Source organism: Haplochromis burtoni, unplaced genomic scaffold (genome assembly GCF_018398535.1).
Source record: "Haplochromis burtoni strain Fernald_Lab_line unplaced genomic scaffold, NCSU_Asbu1 Contig_463, whole genome shotgun sequence".
NCBI classification, from domain to species: domain Eukaryota; kingdom Metazoa; phylum Chordata; class Actinopteri; order Cichliformes; family Cichlidae; genus Haplochromis; species Haplochromis burtoni.
In genome coordinates, this window is record NW_024582824.1 from 210,767 (window position 1) to 230,310 (window position 19,544).

Sequence of the window (19,544 nt, forward strand, 5' to 3'; positions counted from 1 at the left end):
GGTGTTATCCATGGATGATGAACAAGGATCACTCAGAAGTGTTCGTCTATGCTCTCGTGTCAGGCGCTTCAGTAGATTACTCCTGCTATTAACAGCAGCTGATAGTTTTTACATATTACTGTAATGTTCTTGTCTGCTTGTTTCAGAAAAGTGAAGAGACGGGAATATGTCTATTTCATAAAACAGGCCCTCGCTTCAGCCGAGTCCGACATCTTCCGCTTTAGAATACGACTATGCAGCAAACTGGCGTGAAATGACGCGCACCTGCACTACAGCGACGTTAAAGCGGCAGAGTTTACTTTTACCTTTAGAAGACAAATTATTGAAATTAAATAATGATATTCAGCGAGTTTAATTATTTTACAATGTAACGCAAATACATTGTAAGTAACTAATTAAAATACCTAAAAATGAACAGTAATCAGTTACTCTACTTTTTCAGTGGAAAAGTAATTTAATTACAGTAACGCGTTACTTAATAATGCGTTACACCCAACACTGTCTGACGATATATTACAACTGCTTTCTTTATAATTTCTTTAATGTAACAAACGAGATGGATCTTTTCCATGCTGAAATGCTATCTGTCTAGTGTCACTTAGATCAATTTGATTCATTTCTTCTTGCAGGCCTCTACAATTCAGAACGCTTTCCATATAACACCTCTAATTGTTCTCTAATGCCGTGTTACTTCCCACGATGCATTTCACGGACTTGGTGCAGGTCTATCCAATTGCATCCAGAAACATTGTGTACATTGTCTACATCTGTTGTTAACACCCCCTGGAAATCAAAAATGGGTTGAGGCAATCCAGACTATTTGCATTCACACATTTGTCATGGTAAACTTCCAACTGACCGATGTCAAAGAACTACTCAGCTCTCCCAGTCTCAAACATAAGCATGTGCTCATGCCTGTTGTTATCGTGCCAGCACTGCTCTGGAAATATTACCACTCTGACGTCCACAGCGGCTTGAAGTGTTTGCAATCAAATACCTGCCTGTGAACAAGACTGACATCTGCAGCTTAATTTTGAATCACTTGATTGTATTTGTGGGGAAAATGTGGCCAATAAGTGTTGACATTTTCATCTACAATCGCCTCTGTTTTCTTTCCAGTCTTTACCTCAAATAGGCTGGCTGAGCATGCATGCCGTTTCTCAGCAACACACTCGTTCATATTCACAGTTTGACAGATTCACACCCACAGTCTTCTTCCACTGGACCGGCTCATGGGCATCTGTGTGGCAGCAGTTCTCATTTTCACCTTCCAGACTGTTCTCCAACTGGTTCATCATGAGCTCCACCATCCTCTGGCTAACAGCTCCCACTGATCTACCTCTAGGCTACAGGTTGATGTCTTTCGCACATATTTTCATGCCAACATCACCTCATCTTCTTCTCCTCCAAAAACATCACAAACTTGCACAGCCTTCATCACTCAGGCTCCTGCCAGTCCAACACTCAGGTCTTCGTCAGGCCTATAATTATGTCTTAGTTGTCTGCTTTAGCTACCTTGGCACGATAGACTATACAATCATTTCCAAACTGAATATAAATAATAGAATTTCTGAGGTAGTACTGCAAAAGTTCAAACAACAGCCTCCTATACACGTATCATCCAAGGGTCTGACATGTTCAATCCAAAGTGTTTTTTGAGTTTGACAGACATCCAGACAAAAAAAAAGCCTCTTTGCACCTGACATTACCTGAACAGGCATAATGAACTCATATCGAATAGTGAACAAGAAGAACTTTGGATAAACTGATAAATGGGATTATTAATAACTTGCAGAGCTACACCTAAAAGTACAGCTGCTCCAAATAAATTAGTTCTTAGAGCTTATCATACTTATCTTTGAACACGAATATAATTGTCTTGTGCATGCAAGTCCACTGATACGTGAAAAAATACACAGAATAATGCCAGAGAAAATGCTTTCCAACTTAAGATCTCTTAAACACAGACACCAGCTGGGAAGACAGAAAGTAACAAAAAAAGAATAGTGACAGAGCTAAGACCATCATTTTTTTTAATGAATGCTGCAGTGAACAGATGCTGCAGATGTGGGATGGAAGATATGACGAACTGGGGAGAAGGTGATGCAAGAGCTTGAAAATCAGCACCAGTACGACGTCAGTCTGTATTTGAGTTATTGGAAAGGCAGGTTTGTCTTTTACTAGATGCTTTGATAACACAGATTGAGTAGTTACGATTTACTAGTTAGTTCTAAAGTCAACAGTGCTAGAAAACTCTGCAAAATACTGGCAACAGCAACTAGGACTCCTCACCCTCCTACCAGATGGTATCCTAAGTGACTTCCTTCTCGAGTAATTGCATACACAAGATTTTCAAATGACAAGTGAACTGACCTTAAGGTCAAGGTCACTGAGATTCAAACAGAGATTTTTAGTAGATATCAATTTGAAACCACCGATATATTTCCACACCTAACACACCGATAAGTTTGACCATATCAGCCAGGGCTTATAGAGAGCTGACTGGTCCATAACATAATTTTGAACAGTAGGCAACATATTTTCCATCTTGGGGAATCATCAAGATTTGTTTTTGGCAAATGTGAGATGAACCTTTGTATTATTTTGGTTTGACAGTGGGGTTGTCCTTGAAACTCTTCCATGGATGCCATTTTTGCTTAACTATTTCAATGTACTAATGTGCACTGTTTTTTGTTTTCTTTTACAACGTCCTGGATAAGTCCTGGATAAGTCGTCAATGTTTTCTTGGAGTAATTTTGGAAGCCCATTCACTCCTGGGAAGGTTCACAACTGTTCAACTATATCTATATATCTATCTATCTATATATCTATATATCTATATTCAGGGGTAAATACTTTTTCACAGCACATGAACATGTTTGAATTCCTGGAATGCATAGATTTTTGAACTAGTAGGTAATGGTTCCCATGCAAGTCAAATAAGTATGTCGTGACCTCAATTTGTTAGTCAGAACAGTCAGTATAGCCACCTCCACCTCCAGGTTTTATAAAACATGAAAAAAAATGATGGTGATTGGCAAAATGTTCAAATTGTAGCTTAAAAGAGGTAGTTTCCATAATAGTGAGTAACATCACAGTGGGTAGATCCAGTTTTTATTTAAAGTCTATTGTGCGGAAATGCAGAACTATTGGGTAAATGTTTCGCTATTTGAACTTGGACCAAAGTAGTGGCTTTATCAACCCCAAGGCTAAAAATGTCATCCTTATAGCTACTATGGCAGCTTGCCTGAAACACACAAGTCTAGAACAACAGGAGAAGACAAGCACACATGGAGGCACTAAAGTACACTTGCGCATATGCATGCAAGTGTACCCACTTTCCACTAAATTATAAAAGTGAACAGAGGTTACGGTCAGAGGTCGGAGTGTGGGGGGTGCTTGGGATCAGTGACCAAAATCCTGCACCATCATCCCGTCTGCTTCCGGATCTGTGTATCCATGTATATGTCTGTTTGAAACAGGCAGGAAGGCATGCCACTGCAGTAACCAGATAGCAGGGTGTGCATGGCCATAAAAAAAATCCAGCCAGGTCAAACAGTGGAGTCATTACTCTGATTGAGAAGAGCGATTAGTGCTGTCTGGTCAGCAAGAGACCAGAAAGAAACTTTTACTTGAAAAACATCTGTCGGGAACATTTTGACAGGTTCAGACACAAGAGTCCAGACGCGCACACAGAATCGTTTCCACTGTCCAATAAATCTGACCAAAGCAGACTGTATTTGTAGGAATGAGTCCTCAACAAATACAGAAGACTACTACTTCTACTATTTGTGCTCCAGTGAATTCTGCTCATGCTTTCAATTTTTAGCATTTCAGAGAGTTCATATGCTCTAGAAAGTGCCAGAGACACAGGCTTCTTCAGCTTGATTCATTTTCACACAGATCTGTGGCAAAGATGGTGACTAAACTGTCTCTAACACAAACACACAACTGTTCTGCTTTTCTAAACCGATGACTTTAATTAGATGCCTTGGACTTTCTTTTTTCTTTTTCCCCATCCCCAATCATCCCTGCTCCTGCCGTCGTCTCCTTTTTCCCCTGGTCACGGATCAATGGCACCTCCCCAATTCCCAGCCCCCAGGGAGAATCAACTGATGCACACATACGCACAAGGAGCCACTAAACATTCGTAGAGCTTCGTCTACAGAAGCGGACAAGAGCACAAAAATATTAAAGCTATATGACTCAGAGTTACAGGTACAAGTAAAAAATGTTATTCATTTGGAACGCACAACGCAAATCAGAACATGACTCTAATAATGTGTTTCACACTGAAGGACCCAGAGTCCGTGCTATTCTGGAAGTGAATGTTCAGTTCTTTGTTCTGCTTTTTCAAGCTCAAAGTGAGGATCTTTAGCTTTTACATTAAGCGGGAAATTTGTTGTGTGCGTGTGTTTGTGTGTGCTTGTGTGTGTGCGTCTGGCTGAGGCCCAGGCCTGCTGAATCCCTCTGGACAGCAGAAGTTGTTTCCTGATTGCTCATCTTCTCAGTAGAAAAGTAGCTGCATTGTTTTACTTAATTCTTCCATCAACCATAACCCACACACACGCTTACCATTTAACCTTTTCAGAACAGAAGCTGTGTGTGTGTGTGTGTGTGTGTGTGTGTGTGTGTGTGTGTGTGTGTGTGTGTGTGTGTGTGTGTATGCTGTATCCCACTCGAGCCAGATCTAATGAGACAAAAACCCCTGGTCAGAATGGAAAGAACCAATCAACCAAACGGCGTCTGCTGTCTGCTGAGTGTGTGTGTGTGTGTGTGTGTGTGCGTGTCAGTGAGAATGAATGGGAGAAGGTGTGCAGGCGTTGAAGTTTGTGGTCAATCTGAATCGTTTGAGCTGCAACAATTGATCCTGACCTGGTGAAAATATTTGCCTGAATATAAAAAAAAAATATGAATAATTGCTCACACAAAAGCCCATTTCAATGACTTTTGAACAATTTTAGTACCACAGACTACAGATAGTTACCCAACGAAATGGTGGAGACTGATGAGTCCGCATCAGTGTGCAGTCATTGCAAATGCAGATTTTGTTATTACTAAAGACAGCTAATACAATCAGCTCTCATCTAAATCTTTTACGGTAAATTATTTTTGTGAGGTGATGAGAGACGACATTCTTGCATTCTGTTTGTTTCTCTTGTTTCTACTGTTTCTGTTCGTCTAAAGTCTGAATCAAGCTCAAATCAGACCTTAGCGACTGAACAGCTTCCGTCTATTTTTCCATATATTTTTTGAGCTTCTCTTACAGAGTGAATAATGTGGGGAGTAAACTATTTAAATGAATCACAAAGACATAATTTGATAAGACAAATTCTTCTTTTGTGCTACCAGGAATGCATAACTATTTGGAATGATGTGGGAGATGATCAGAGCGTAACTAGTGGATATGAAAATGCTGTGAGCCTGAGGTTTAACACAGACACCTGCATATTTATCTATTTCATTTGTATTTCCTTTCCTTTTGGGAAGCTTCATTATAGCATCAGATCTATTAGACAATACTGTGCGCAAAAGTCTTGAACAACACCTCATTTCTTTATTTTGTGCCAAACAGGGGGAAACGGCTGCACTATGCCAAATTACACAAGAACATTAGTGGCAACAGGTCTTACAGAGGGATGAATTCAAACTTGGGTCAACATTATTGAAGCAATGTGGGATCATCTTGACAAAGAACAGACCAAAAGTCAGCCAGCATCCAAAGAAGAACTTTGAATATCCTTCAAGTAGTCTGGAGAAATACTTAAAGACATCACAAGAAAGCTAAGAGAGTTCAGGCTTTATTGAAGAATAAAAGGTGGCCGTACTAAATATTGACTTTCAAGCTCTTCTCAAATATATACAATTGAGACGTGCGCAAGACTTTTGCACAGTAATGTACATTTAAATGTGTACCAACACAGATTTCTTGAAGTGACTCATATCTGGAGCTACAATCCTTTCTGAATCTTGTAAACCACGACTGTCACTGAATGCGTTTCACTGTTTGCTTGCTGCCCACAGAAAAATCAGATTCAAGGTGAACAGAACAAATCTATTCACCTTCAGCTGGCTGTCCTCAATCAGTGTTGCCATGCTGCTTATAGAAGCATCTGTAAAATCAAAAGCAATAAACTCTGACACCAGGACTGTCAGTGGCAGAGGAGTGTAAGCATGCAGCGCATGTACCTGAGATGAAGGTCCTCAGAGTATTTCAGACAAGCGTAGATGAACTCTTTTAGCTGGCAGTAGACTTTTGGCACAAACTCTGAGAAGGGAAGCTTCTTTGGGAAGGGAAGCTGGAGGAAATGGGGCGAAAAATAAGAGATTAAGTGAGATTTTACTCAAACACAAAAGCTAACTTGAGCAAGTTCAAGCATAGAGGTAGTTTTTTCTTGAGAGTTCCTAAAGGGAAGAAGCTTTTGCATGGAAGAAATTAAACTGACATGACTGCAAGAAGCAACATGCAGTACTTTTCAGGGTATATTTTCTCTTTTTGCACACTTTTATATCATCTATGTTCTCTACCTTTTCCAGTTCGGGGTCTTGAAAGGGACACTGGGAAGTGTATTGTCTGTACTCCTCCTCCGTTGAGACTGGGATTGGACTGTAGTTGTCCTGGTCTATCACCTGCCTGCAGAGGGCAAAGAAACAAATAAATCAAAGGTAAATAACTTCCCATCTTCTCCAAAGAGGTCAACACACACCCACACCCACAGAGGATGCATATAAACAATCATCCCATTGGGGGTCGTTTTAATTCTTGAGGTTTTCTTACCACCCTGCCCTCTTTCACCACCCCCGCGTCTTTTTGGCACTCCAGAGTTCGGACGTTCCAGCGTTCCATGGAGAGGCCGTGAACCGGAGCGCGCTCTCTCCCTCTCCCCAACAATACAACACAAAATTCCTGTGGCTTCCACGATGTGTGTGTGTGTGAAAGAGAAAGATGGAGGAAGGAGAGAGGGAGTGTGTGTTTGTTTGTCCGTTCTCACTGCTGCAAGTCCCACTGGTGTCATTGGACAAAAGCGGTGCTGAAACAATGGCACGTTTAGCCCGAATACAAACACGCACTCTCACACTCAGAGTTTTGTAGGGGGTAGTACCCATTGAAGGGCAGAGAATGTTCCGGACGTTGTTTTAAAACACTTCCTCCCTCTGGCTGGTTGTAAAACTTCAAAACCAGGACGTTTCCCACAGACATGCGCTGCTGCACAAATATGTGTGTGTGTACGAGCTTCATGACCGTATCGTTAGAGAGGTGAAGGTCAGTGCGGCACACACTGGAGTATTTAGAACCCAGCTACTGAAAAACAGCTATCAGGAGAGCGTGGAAACAAAACGTTCGCTACCTGAAGGTGACATTCCATCTCTTGAGTAAGATTTCTCCGTACTGCTCCCTCATCTCCAGCAGCATGTCAAACAGCTGAGACACAGGGAAACCATAACCCTGCAGAAGGGAAAGAAGAGCAGCTGCATGTGAAACCATGGTAAATGGTCTGGTTCTTATATGGCACTTTTCTGCTCTGAGCACTCAAATGGTTAACACAACTTGCCTCGTTCACCCACTCACACCCATTTACACACTATGTTGTTTTAACATAAGTGCTTCTATCTAACATTCACACACATTCATACCCCGATGGATGCATCGGAGAGCAATTTTGGGGTTAGTATCTTGTCCAAGGATATTTCCACGGAGATTGGAGCAGACAGACAAGCCCAAATATTCATGCCTCCACCACTGTGCTTGACAGCTGGTATGAGGTGTTTATGCTGATATGCTGTGTTTGGGTTTCTCCAGATGTGGCACATGTGGTTTGCTAAGATGCAACTTTGCAAACTTAAGCTGTGCTGTCACGTTCTTTTCAGAGGGAAGTGGCTTTGTTCTGGCAAACCTTCTAAGCAGGCCATACTTGTTTAGTCTTTTTGTAACTGCACTGTTATGAGCTAACTGAGGATCGTAAAGTCTAAGCTGCAGCTCTTGGGTTTTTTGCAGTTTCTCTGAGCATTGAGCGATCTGACCTTGGGGTGTTTTTACTGGGACATGTTCCTGGGAAGATTAAGACAGCACATAGCTGGCTAACAGGGCTGCTGTCTGACAAGACTTCGCTCTAGGAGGACTTTAAGTTGATACAGGTGGATGAGATTAAACACATAATTATTTGATTTTTCAAAACAATATTTTGCATCAAATGTCTGAAATGTCAAAATAAAGACTGATGGAAGGACCAATTAAAATGAGGTTGGAAAACAACATGCCTTCAACATAAGACTGAGAGTGTGGTATAAAGAAAACCCAAGGTATAGTTTCCTCTCTGCTGGAAGAAATACAGAAGAATTCCAAAAAATAATAATAAAATAAAACAGAAACGCCCTCAAACATAAACAATGAGTAGAAATTTAGCCATTCAGCAGCACTTCATCTCTGTACATGAATGACTTTTGGACATCGAACCACACATTCATCATTCCCCGCCTTTAATGTGCCTCACTCTTCTCTGAATGTTTCTCCCATCCGGTTTTCACCCACATCCCTTCTATCTCCCCTTCATCCTCTCATACATCACACTCAATCCATCCAGGCTAGTTCATAAATACAGCCAGAAAATAAATGGATGGCGCGCAAACTGACAGCACATGATTAAGGTCCATTTCTAAAAACGGACGAATTAAGACAGAAAGTCTCTTTTTTTTTAAAGAGGCTGGCAGCAGTCAGTTTTGTAAAAACTACAAAACATGCTTTGAACAAGAATCACGGGCCTCTGGGGTCAAATATCTTAGGAGACATGTGCCAAGATAACTGAACAAGAAGTACAAAAACACAACAGCATTTCATATAGCGTGATGCGAAGGGGAACGAGAGGATTTCCTTCCTTTCGAAGTGAAATATTAGGAATTAATCACACACATACCTGCAGAGTATCAGCAAACAGGACAATGAGGTTCTTCAGATCCAGCACCAGGTCAGGGTCGTCACAGTATGACTAAGGAAACAGGAGGGAGGGGTGTGTCTGTGTCATTTCAGACTTTTGTGGAAACATGCATTTCGTATTTAATGAGTGTGTGTGATTCGCCTCACAGAGTGCGTCCTCAGGGCAGCGACTATTTTGGACAGCGCCAACTCCCAGAGCTCCTCTACGTATGCTCTGTTGACCAAACCCTGTGTGGTGTGCAGGACGTGATCCTCCACAACAAAGAAGCTGCAAGCGAGGAGAACAGAGAGACAGATGGAATTACTTAGGCAGTTTGGTAAATATACCTAATCACGCTCCTGCCAAAAGTAAGAGGAGGAGAACAATACCACTCCTGCTGGAGCCAGGACATGGTTAGCTTAGCTTTGCATAAATACTGAGTGCCGGGCTATGTCCAAATCCACCTAGCTCACTGAAGCGCACTAATTTGCATGTTATATTACAGTTCAATATGCACAAAAACCAGGAGGTTAGGTGCCAGAGTGTTTCTACCATTACTATCCAAGAAATAGCTTGGCCTGAAACCTCCAGCGCAACAGCAAATTGTCCTTGTTACACTTCAGATTTTGTACAAATTAAATAAATGAGATATAACTTGAAAAATATTTGAGTAGGAGTATTTCCTGGATTCAAATTGGATTTGTCTTAGGTGCACTTTGGAAGGGATATACAAACAGATTTAAAGGGACAGTCCACCCGTAAATCAGATTCACATATTTGGCAGAATACTGAGCTGCAGTGACATTTATCCTTTAGACTGCTCTGGAGTTGGCTGCCCAGTTTCTGATATATGTGCTGTAGAGAAGTCTGCCTCCTCTTGAATGTTACAGAACTGAATTGTGCTTTCTGTTTAGTCCCTTACGCACCACAAAAAACAAAAAAAAGACCTAAAATCTTAGCAGCAATGTCACAAATCAAAGCCAGTGATACAAAACCTTCCGTTGTTTTGTGCAGGAGCTACTTTCCTTCTGTTCAACTAGACCTGAAAATCAGTGGAAACGTGCAACTGGCAAAACACTGAAGCAGCTAACAGGAGATGCCACTAATGTTTACGTGCCATTTCTTACAGATTTTGTTGCGGCAAATCAAATATGACAGTTAAAAGAAGTTGACTTGTTACTATTGAGAACAACGTCTTTATAAAGAAGACTAAACATTAAACATGTTCAGCCTGGTCAAGATGCTGCGTCTCATAAAACTCATAATGAAATTCTAGTACTAGTTTCTTTTGATAAGGTATACAGCGATTCTCTTCGGATGGAATACGGCAGCACACGGTGTTCCAGGTTATCCTGTAGACGGCGAAGACAACGACGACGGAAAAAGATGAAGAAAAAAAAAAAAGGAAATAAGACAAGGACGAGTTAAGCAGCTGGAGACTAAGCAGATGAAAAAAAAAGAAGACCAAGACAACAAAGATAAAGAAGAAAGCAAGAAAAAAAACTACTTGTGGGAGATGGCAACGAGTCCAGCTGTGTGTTAGCTGTACTCAGACTCAGTGGTAAGAAAGTCTTGGAGGATCAAGGGATACTGATTCTAATACTGCCTCTTGCAAATATAACAGTACTGTCATGTTTTCCGGACCAAGGTTAGAAATACTTTCACATAAGCGAAGCAGTTAAAAGACCAGGATCTAGATTAGGTTTCACTTTATTAATCCATCTGCTGCTCTTGACAATAACTGTATTTTCCATCATGTCAAACAGAGAAATGTGAAATCTGGTTTTCATAAAAATAAAGCTGCTGATCTTTTCTATGACAAATGGTTTTCTTTGGTTCATCTTTCTCTTCATGATCCATTTTTTTTCTACAAGATGTTTTTGTGGAAAACAATCCTTAAAATCAGCTGCAAAGTGAATTAAAAATAATTAGGCAATAGGAACGCAAATGAAAACATGTTTCTGGACTGCACAGGAAGGGACTGTTCAGAGATATCCCCAATCTCAAATAAAAGACAAACACTTGTGTGGCTTATTTTCACCCTGAGATTACTTTGGGATGGTTTGAGTCAATTCTGACAACTTTTCCAGAAGAGCTGCCATGTTTCTCTGATTTAAAATCATTTGCAAGTGCAAATGACAGCCAGGCAAACGGCGCATTTGCCCAGCCAGGCGTGCGAGGATGCTGATATCTGAGCACAGCAACAAACCCGTCAGTCACACGTTGTGCTGCTGTCTTGAAATGATGCCTGTGTGAAACGGATCAAATCGCCTGCAAAGTGACTTTGGTTTACATCCACTGACAACACGTCTAACTCAAACCAGTGCCCACCGAGCACTGCCAGGCCACAATGAGCCGCACTGCGGTCGGATCAGTGGCCCGGCTATGCATGGTTACTTTTCTCTTTGCTATTCCTGAAGGGAATAAATATGATGAGATTCACTCTTCAACAGATTTTTACTTTTTCCAGCTTTTTCTTCATGTAAGAAACTAAAAGATTTGTGCACTTTTTTATGGAAGACCAAGCAGCATCTTCTACCTGTTTGTACCACAGTGGAACAAAGCACAAATTTCCCTACAAATCCAACTCATTGAGAAAGAATAACTGTAACTTAAATGTGATGTGTTGATGTGTTGATACAGAACAGCTTCACATTTGAGAAGCTTTGCTTTTCATTTGATTTACATATATGTTGGATTTATGCTTTAAAAGCATCAACCAGAAAACACTTTGGTACAAATTCTGATTTTAAATGTACCACATCCATGAAAGTGATTTAACCTGATTTAGACACACAATTATTAGGTCAATCCAATTTACATATTAGATTTTTTTTTATCCCGTCCTATGGACAACTTTCTCCAAGCATCTATCTCTGCAGACTAACATTAACCCAGGGCCAAACTGTTCATACTGAATAAGGTTGCAGGTCGCTTAACATTTGCTATGGTGTCTCCACATCTAACACACATGCTCAGTGTGAACCTGTTTGGATCTGTGAAGAGAACCTGCCAAGTCTGAAGTTCATCAGTGACCTGCACAGATCCCACTCAATGACTTGAGGACCATCATGGAGTCCAATTATGAAAGTTTGGTGACACATGAACGTGAGTAGCACTGGAGGTTATTCTGCTGTACAGTTGTAAAGCTGTTCCTCCTTCCATGAAGGAGAAGATGATGCTGCAGCTGCTGGTATAAGCCCTTTTAAGCTCTACTCATGTAACTGCCCATCTACTGGTATCTCCTCCACACCTGAGACTGTGCTGGCAGAGACAGCAAACCTGTTGGCATGTAAGCATGTGCAACCTGTATGCCCTCCTGGTAGCAACTCATGGTAGCAGCAGGGAGAAGGACACTAATACCAAACCCAAGATAAGATGATAAGGACAGTGACTGTCCACCACCTGCAATCCATTTTTTAGAGGATTGTCCTGTTGTTACTTCTCCAGAGCAACGGTGTCACTTTGATTTGCTCCAAAGAAGCAAAAATTGCCTCACCATACTTCAAACGTCTTAACAGGACACACTGATATCGCTGAATTTTATTATTGTTGCACTCTGATGATCGGGTGTTGCATTCATTTTTTTGAACAGTGTACATACGTTTTTATTAGTTGCCCCATTTTTTAACTTATAACTGAGTTCATTACATTAATATACATTTCTCTGTTTGCTTATTCATTGGCTCATCAGTGAGCGGTATCATTTTCAAATGGATGAGCCGAGCGCCTCTGCTCTCTGATGAGTGTCTCCTGGAGGCAGCCATTCATATTGTGAGAAATCTTCAGTTAGTAAGTTGGAAGACAAACATGGTGTGATGAAGATTTTTAAAAATAAATTTTGATGTCATTTAATGCATCCATTTAATCTTTTTTTGTTGTTGTTATTTTGGCAGTTTCAGCCCCCATAAGTTTCCTCATATAAACACGCACAGTTACTAATTAAACATATATAATAACTCTGGTTTTGTGGGCATGCACAACTATTACATAAAAAAATAAATGCAGATAATAAAGGAAGCCTTAGTTGGAGTTATTTTGAAGGGTTTAATGTCAACAGAGAGCGCAGATGAAAGAATATTCGGGTGGGAGCCATGGATGAAGAAGCACTAGTGGATAACAGACAAAGGATGGCACTTTCCAGCACTTCAGATGGGAATAACAGACCTGAGGGTGAGTGCATGAGCCTGAGCTGATGTCCAGTGTTTATAGAAGCGTCTGCTCCAGCAAGACAGACAGAAGGAATAACAGCAACACGCCAACCGCCATCACACACACACTATCAATCCTCACTGCTGCGTGCATGTGAGGGAGAACGAGCGGACGTGTGTGTAGACGCAACATAGAAGTGGGACGGAGTGACGGATGAGAGGACAGTAAAGAAAAGGAGGAGGATGGGGTGTGAGTGGGGAAAAAAGGGGGGCAGGAATAACAGCAGGAGAGGAGGGGAGATGAAAAGATGTCAAATGGTCACAAGTCACTCAGAAGAAATGAAATGAGGTGCTGTTAAATGCTGAATGTTTGCTTTCACTCAAACGTTCCTCCGCCTCTGCCAAGGTACACAGAAATCTCACAATGAGCGGGCGGATGGTCGGTCGGTGGAAATCTGTTATGAGCCATTTTGAAAATATTTACAACTATTTCTAAACAGACGTTTTCATTCTGACCTTTTGGCAAAAGTTCACTTTCAATTAGGGTGAAATTAAAGAAGGAAATTAGAAAAACTTCAAGGAGTAGGAAATAAATAAAAGCGGGTGGACGAACTTACCCAACTATCTGATTGAAGTACCGCCGGTATCCCTCCAGAGTTTCATGCTAGAAATAAATAACAACACAAAGGCCAAACAGAGGGAGAAACAGGGAGTTACTAATAATGTGAAAATATACAAATATCAGAATAACAGGAAGCAAACTTATACCAGATTACTCAAATATATGCATCTAAATTCTTTGTTTTATGCATTAGCCACATCTGTTCATCATTTTCAAGTGGCAGAGACATTGACTGTAATTCTATGTGAGGTTGTCGTATTTTCCATCATAACAATTTTGTCCAACCACTGTTTATCTGCTTGTTTACAGGATAAAGGGTGCAGGCTTTATAATAGAGTCCTGCAACAGGAGGGTAATTACATTTAATTTCAGTGTATTTAATGTTCGCCTTCAAAATAAAAGCTGCAAATCTTGAAACGCTCCGGTTGTAGCAGTAAGGCAAAAGCTTTACTTTGAAGGTGAATGTTCTCAGTTTCTGGTTTGTGTTGCACTTTCTGCAGTTTCATTTCGTTGGGCGAGTATTTGCCTTTTGTTCTCAACACTAAACAAACTCATCAGTCCTCAGTTTATCGTGTTTCTGTGATCTTTCTACCTTAAGCCCAATTTTAAGGTGTCCAAAACAATCATGAGAAGGTTTCCTTTGCAGCACCATATACCTTTTTTTTGACCAGTTTAACCAGTAGAGTAGTATTTGACCAGTAGAAAGCCAGCCACCACAGGCCAACATGTCGAGGTATACATCGGTGGTTGCCAGGGGGTCACTAGCCAGTCTAGGCCTGTGTGACTGAGGCCTTGGCTGTTAAAACAGCTTGAGAGTGTGTGTGTGTGTGCAGGGCTAGGGTGGAGTCAGTGTAGTTAGGAGTGTGTGGACATAACAGTGCATCGAATAACACACAAAGTGAGGGTGCGGAGTCATACCATGTTAGAGTGGGGCTGCAGTACGAGACGGGCCTGTTTCCTCCTTTGCTTTCTGTAGTAGTTCTCAAACACATCACGCAAACCCTAAAAACACAAACTGGAGGTAAGAACGGCTGCAGGGATGGACTGCAAGTACAGCCTGTGAAGCGCCAACAACACAAGCATACAACCCAGTGTTTCAGGTTAATCGAGGTTGGTAGACAACAGGGGAAGAACTCATGTAATGAGGTACAAAATCAAAAGGGTAGACCCACATGAGGATGGAGAAGGTCATGTTAGTGCATACGTGAGTAAGAGGGAGATAGGGAAGCTGCCTTTGATGGCTGGCTAGCGTCACCGCTCAGACATCAAACTAAAACGTACCCACGCAAGAGACGCAGAATGGGCTGTCTAAACTTGACCATCTCGTATCTGTTCCTCCCATTACACTGAAGCTCTCTCGCCCTTATCTCTGTTGTGCTAAGATAGACCACAAGTCTCTCTCTCTCTCTCTTTCTCTCACACACACACACGTATCCAGATCCCACAGTAACCGGTGAGCTCAGAGATAAAGGCCCAGGAGTGGGCAGATAACATGACAAGCTCCCTGAGCTACTGACCAGACCAGCGCACGTATATCTACCCAGCTGACGTTGCTGTTGTAGGAGGTCAGATACAGGAATAAAAATACACCACAAACACAAAAACACCACTGTTTTACCAACTTTGACATTTGGCAGCTTCAAAAATAAATGAATACACTTTGTCTTTAATTATGACAACACAACTGCTCTGTTGGGAACATAGGGTGCCAGCATTCAAGTAGAAGTCACTTTGATATGCATATGCTCATGACAAAAAGCAACAGCATCACCAGGCAGTATAATATGCTCCATCGTAAAACAGCTCGGTCAGCACCGACCCAAATGCCACAGAGCATCTATTGGATACCCTGGAACAACTCCAGTCCTCGAGGCCTAACCCCACTGCCAATCACCTGGTCCCAGAAAACACAGACCGAGTGTGTGCTGTGTTCATGCTAGCCCTCCATCTGGGATCAGACAAACGATGTTGAAGGCGTCCCTCCTCACGGTAGTTTCTTTTGAGAAATATGAAATTTGTACATTCAGAAATTACATTTATGTTCATGTTCCCTGCAGTCCATTGCCTCAGTTATTTAAAGAGATTGGAATTTAATAAGGGCAGCACGGTGGCACGGTGGTTAGCACTGTTGCCGCACAGCAAGAAGGTCCTGAGTTCAATTCCACCATCAGGCCGGGGTCTTTCTGTGTGGAGTTTGCATGTTCTCCCCGTGTTTGCGTGGGTTCTCTCCGGGTACTCCGGCTTCCTCCCACCGTCCAAAGACATGCAGCTTGTGGGGATAGGTTAATTGGATAATCCAAATTGCCACTAGGTGTGAATGTGAGTGTGAATGGTTGTCTGTCCCTGTGTGTTAGCCCTGCGACAGACTGGCGACCTGTCCAGGGTGTACCCCGCCTTCTCGCCCTATGACAGCTGGGATAGGCTCCAGCGCCCCCCGCGACCCTGAAAAGGATAAGCGGAAGCGAATGGATGGATGGATGGATGGATGAATTTAATAATCAATACCATGATTAGCTTCCAACGTTATACTCTAATGCTGCAGCCACATCAGTTGTGATCTCATCATCTTTGAAACGGCTGCAACAACTGCCACCTTCAATCCGATTTCAGTGCATCATGACGGCAATGAAATGGCGACAAGAGTCAGTCTGCTGTTAGTTTCTGATTGGATGTGCCACTGCCTTAAAAGTAGCAATTAAAATGGTCGCCACAATTACCTGCGATCAGTCGCCAAATATGAATATATGAATAATATAATATGAATATGAATATAATACGATGGCCGTCATATTTTGACTCTAGTGTCTCTGAGCCATAAAGGACAGTTTCCTTTCTCGCTCTCCGTCTGTTGCCCTTTTGTATTTCTAAGGTTTGCAAACAACCTTGTCCTTCATGCTTTATCTGTCCGCGCTCCTTTTCAAAACTTAAATAAAGAAAAAAGAACATCAACAAAAAAGTATTTGTTAAAAAAAAATTAAGATCTAAAGTGCTGTATGTGAAAAATCGAGTGGATTTTGGCATCATGCTCAGCTACACTCTTTAGTCTTTCCCTTGATTAAACCGTGCCCTTTGAAAACAAAGATACCAACAAAACAATGTGGTGAATGGTAGAAATACAGCTCTCCCTGGTAGTGTGTCAGAAATAGGTTGAGCTTGTTTGGAGGTGACAAAACTGTGTTTTTTAATTCCCAGTTTGACCCTCAGTGGAACAATGTGTATTCAACAAATGAGAGGCATCAAACCGCTGTGAACTCTGCATTATACAGCGCTCGCTGTCCCTGAGAGAGCGTGAGCACGGGGTGAGAAACACGGGCTGAGATCAGCACGAGTGTTTGTGCGACAATATAACATCACCAGAGAAGGTGAGGAGAGATAAACGAAACAGAGAGGAGCTGAAAGAGAGAAGAACACCAGCAGGCGGAGCCAGCAGAGAATCAAAGAAAGAACGGATCAGACGGCACGAGGATCAGACGTGAATAAATTACAACAACATGAACCTGACAAAAACCTGCTAACAAAGAAAGACAGAAATGTTTCTAGTAACTGCTCACAGACTATTTATGTTCATGGCACCAGCTTTCTTCTGATTGGCTGCCCCACACAAACAGAGGGTGTGAGGAACTGGTGGGTGGGGCTTGTCTACTTCTGTGCTCCATACTGTCTGAGATGACCATACTGAGAATGTACCTGTTCACACACCAACTTCATTATGTGAATCTTTGTTTTATATGCACATCCGCCAATCAGCAGTGTAATTACAACAAAACAGTATAACAAGCCGGTTCCCCTCTTAAATAAACGACTACAGTCTCCCACTGGAGTGAGCGTGGCTGAGCATAAGTGTTCCACCTTTACTGAAGTAAACACATCTGCTTGCTAAAGGTCAAGAAGTCAGTCTTTTTTCACCTTTTTGATCTCTTTATAGACATTTTCCTCCACTATAGCCCAACATCCCATCACCTGAGCCCTTTATTTGAAACTTCAGCCCATGTTTATTATAAGCATCCAACAATAAGAGTGTTTACATGAAATACTTTTCATTTCTTTTTAAGTCTTTGAAAACACTGTTTGATTTCTAGTCTCAGTCACTAGTTTTATATCGTATTCAATACAAAAAAAAATTCATTTAGCAAATGTATAGCTCTTATCACACATTGCCCTCTACGCCCCTGTCTCCCTTTAAGAAAGGTAAAGAAGAACAATTTTGCAACTTTACATCTCTGGCAGGTTTTTCCAAACCGGAGGGGTAAGAAAGAAGGTAATGAAGCTTCAGCAATCTGTGAGAGTGACCGAGTCGGACCGCAATTGTTGGAGAGAGGCTAACTTCCACCGTGTGACCTGTGTGATTGCCAATCGGTGCTCAGAGGTTGAAGACGTTGCATGCTCAACCTCCACAACTATCTGGTGGCACCAGCGTAGGTAGTAGGGCTGAGCATGTGACCCAAATGCTGTGAGGCTATTGCAGAGGCCTGGATGTTTTGATGCGTGCAACAGCTTTCCTGTCAACTCAGAACTGTCCTGTCAAAATAAAGGCTAAAAAGTCCAGAAAAAAATGCTTCAATCTCCAAGCAGCTACATGTTTTTCCTAGTTGCAAAAGGGATGCTCGACTATTTTTACTTTATTTAAGAAAAACAAGCTGAGAAGGAGCAGAAGTAGTTGGTTAGAAGCAAGGGAACTTTCAAAATAAAAGACCTACTAGACGAATTGCCTGTATATGTTAATGCTCTCTAAAAAAACGTTTTTTTAAAGACTCAAGGATCTGTTAGAGCAGCTGCTTTGTTCCAGCTGTCGTGCTGTAGCTCAGAGTTCCCAGTCTGACCGGTTTGATGGACTGGCTGCTACCGCCGCTCACCTCGCCTCTCCTTCCCCTCGTCTCTGCCCGACACGCTGGGCTTTAGGCCCGTGTTTACATCCATCGCAGCTCTGCCCACATTTGTCAACGTGCGGTACGTGTGCGAGTGTAACAAAGGAGTATTGTTCGGGCTCGCCGCTGCTCCACAGCGGGTGGAAAATTGTGGGCCTTAAAGGTGGAAAAGGGAAAGCGGGGAGAAGAGTGGACGGGGGGGAGAAGAGTGGACGGGGGGGGGGGGGGTTGGTCTTGATTGCAAATGGGATTCTACGTCCAGGTTTGCTACAAAAATAAATGAAAGTGCTACAAGCGTGTGCCTGTGGAAGTACAAGACATTCTCAAACATTTAACAATCAGACTGTGTGTGTGTGTGTGTGTGTGTGGTTTTATTTTATTATATTCTAATGCTGCAGCCACATCAGTTGTGATCTCATCATCTTTGAAACGGCTGCAACAACTGCCACCTTCAATCCGATTTCAGTGCATCATGACGGCAATGAAATGGCGACAAGAGTCAGTCTGCTGTTAGTTTCTGATTGGATGTGCCACTGCCTTAAAAGTAGCAATTAAAATGGTCGCCACAATTACCTGCGATCAGTCGCCAAATATGAATATATGAATAATATAATATGAATATGAATATAATACGATGGCCGTCATATTTTGACTCTAGTGTCAGCCATAAAGGACAGTTTCCTTTCTCGCTCTCCGTCTGTTGCCCTTTTGTATTTCTAAGGTTTGCAAACAACCTTGTCCTTCATGCTTTATCTGTCCGCGCTCCTTTTCAAAACTTAAATAAAGAAAAAAGAACATCAACAAAAAAGTATTTGTTAAAAAAAAATTAAGATCTAAAGTGCTGTATGTGAAAAATCGAGTGGATTTTGGCATCATGCTCAGCTACACTCTTTAGTCTTTCCCTTGATTAAACCGTGCCCTTTGAAAACAAAGATACCAACAAAACAATGTGGTGAATGGTAGAAATACAGCTCTCCCTGGTAGTGTGTCAGAA

At 41.8% G+C, this 19,544-nt stretch overlaps 1 protein-coding gene across 1 annotated transcript in view; it reads right to left on the reverse strand.

The window, feature by feature from the left end:
* Positions 1-19,544, reverse strand: part of exoc6b (exocyst complex component 6B) — a 106,354-nt gene that overhangs the window by 62,695 nt on the left and 24,115 nt on the right. Inside the window, exons 8-14 of the mRNA XM_005946348.3 lie at positions 14,604-14,687; positions 13,681-13,727; positions 9,080-9,200; positions 8,913-8,984; positions 7,350-7,447; positions 6,529-6,634; positions 6,190-6,299 (exon numbers count right to left, since the gene is read on the reverse strand). Of these exons, the coding sequence (XP_005946410.2) occupies positions 6,190-6,299; positions 6,529-6,634; positions 7,350-7,447; positions 8,913-8,984; positions 9,080-9,200; positions 13,681-13,727; positions 14,604-14,687 (638 nt within the window). The remainder of the gene's footprint in view (positions 1-6,189; positions 6,300-6,528; positions 6,635-7,349; positions 7,448-8,912; positions 8,985-9,079; positions 9,201-13,680; positions 13,728-14,603; positions 14,688-19,544) is intronic.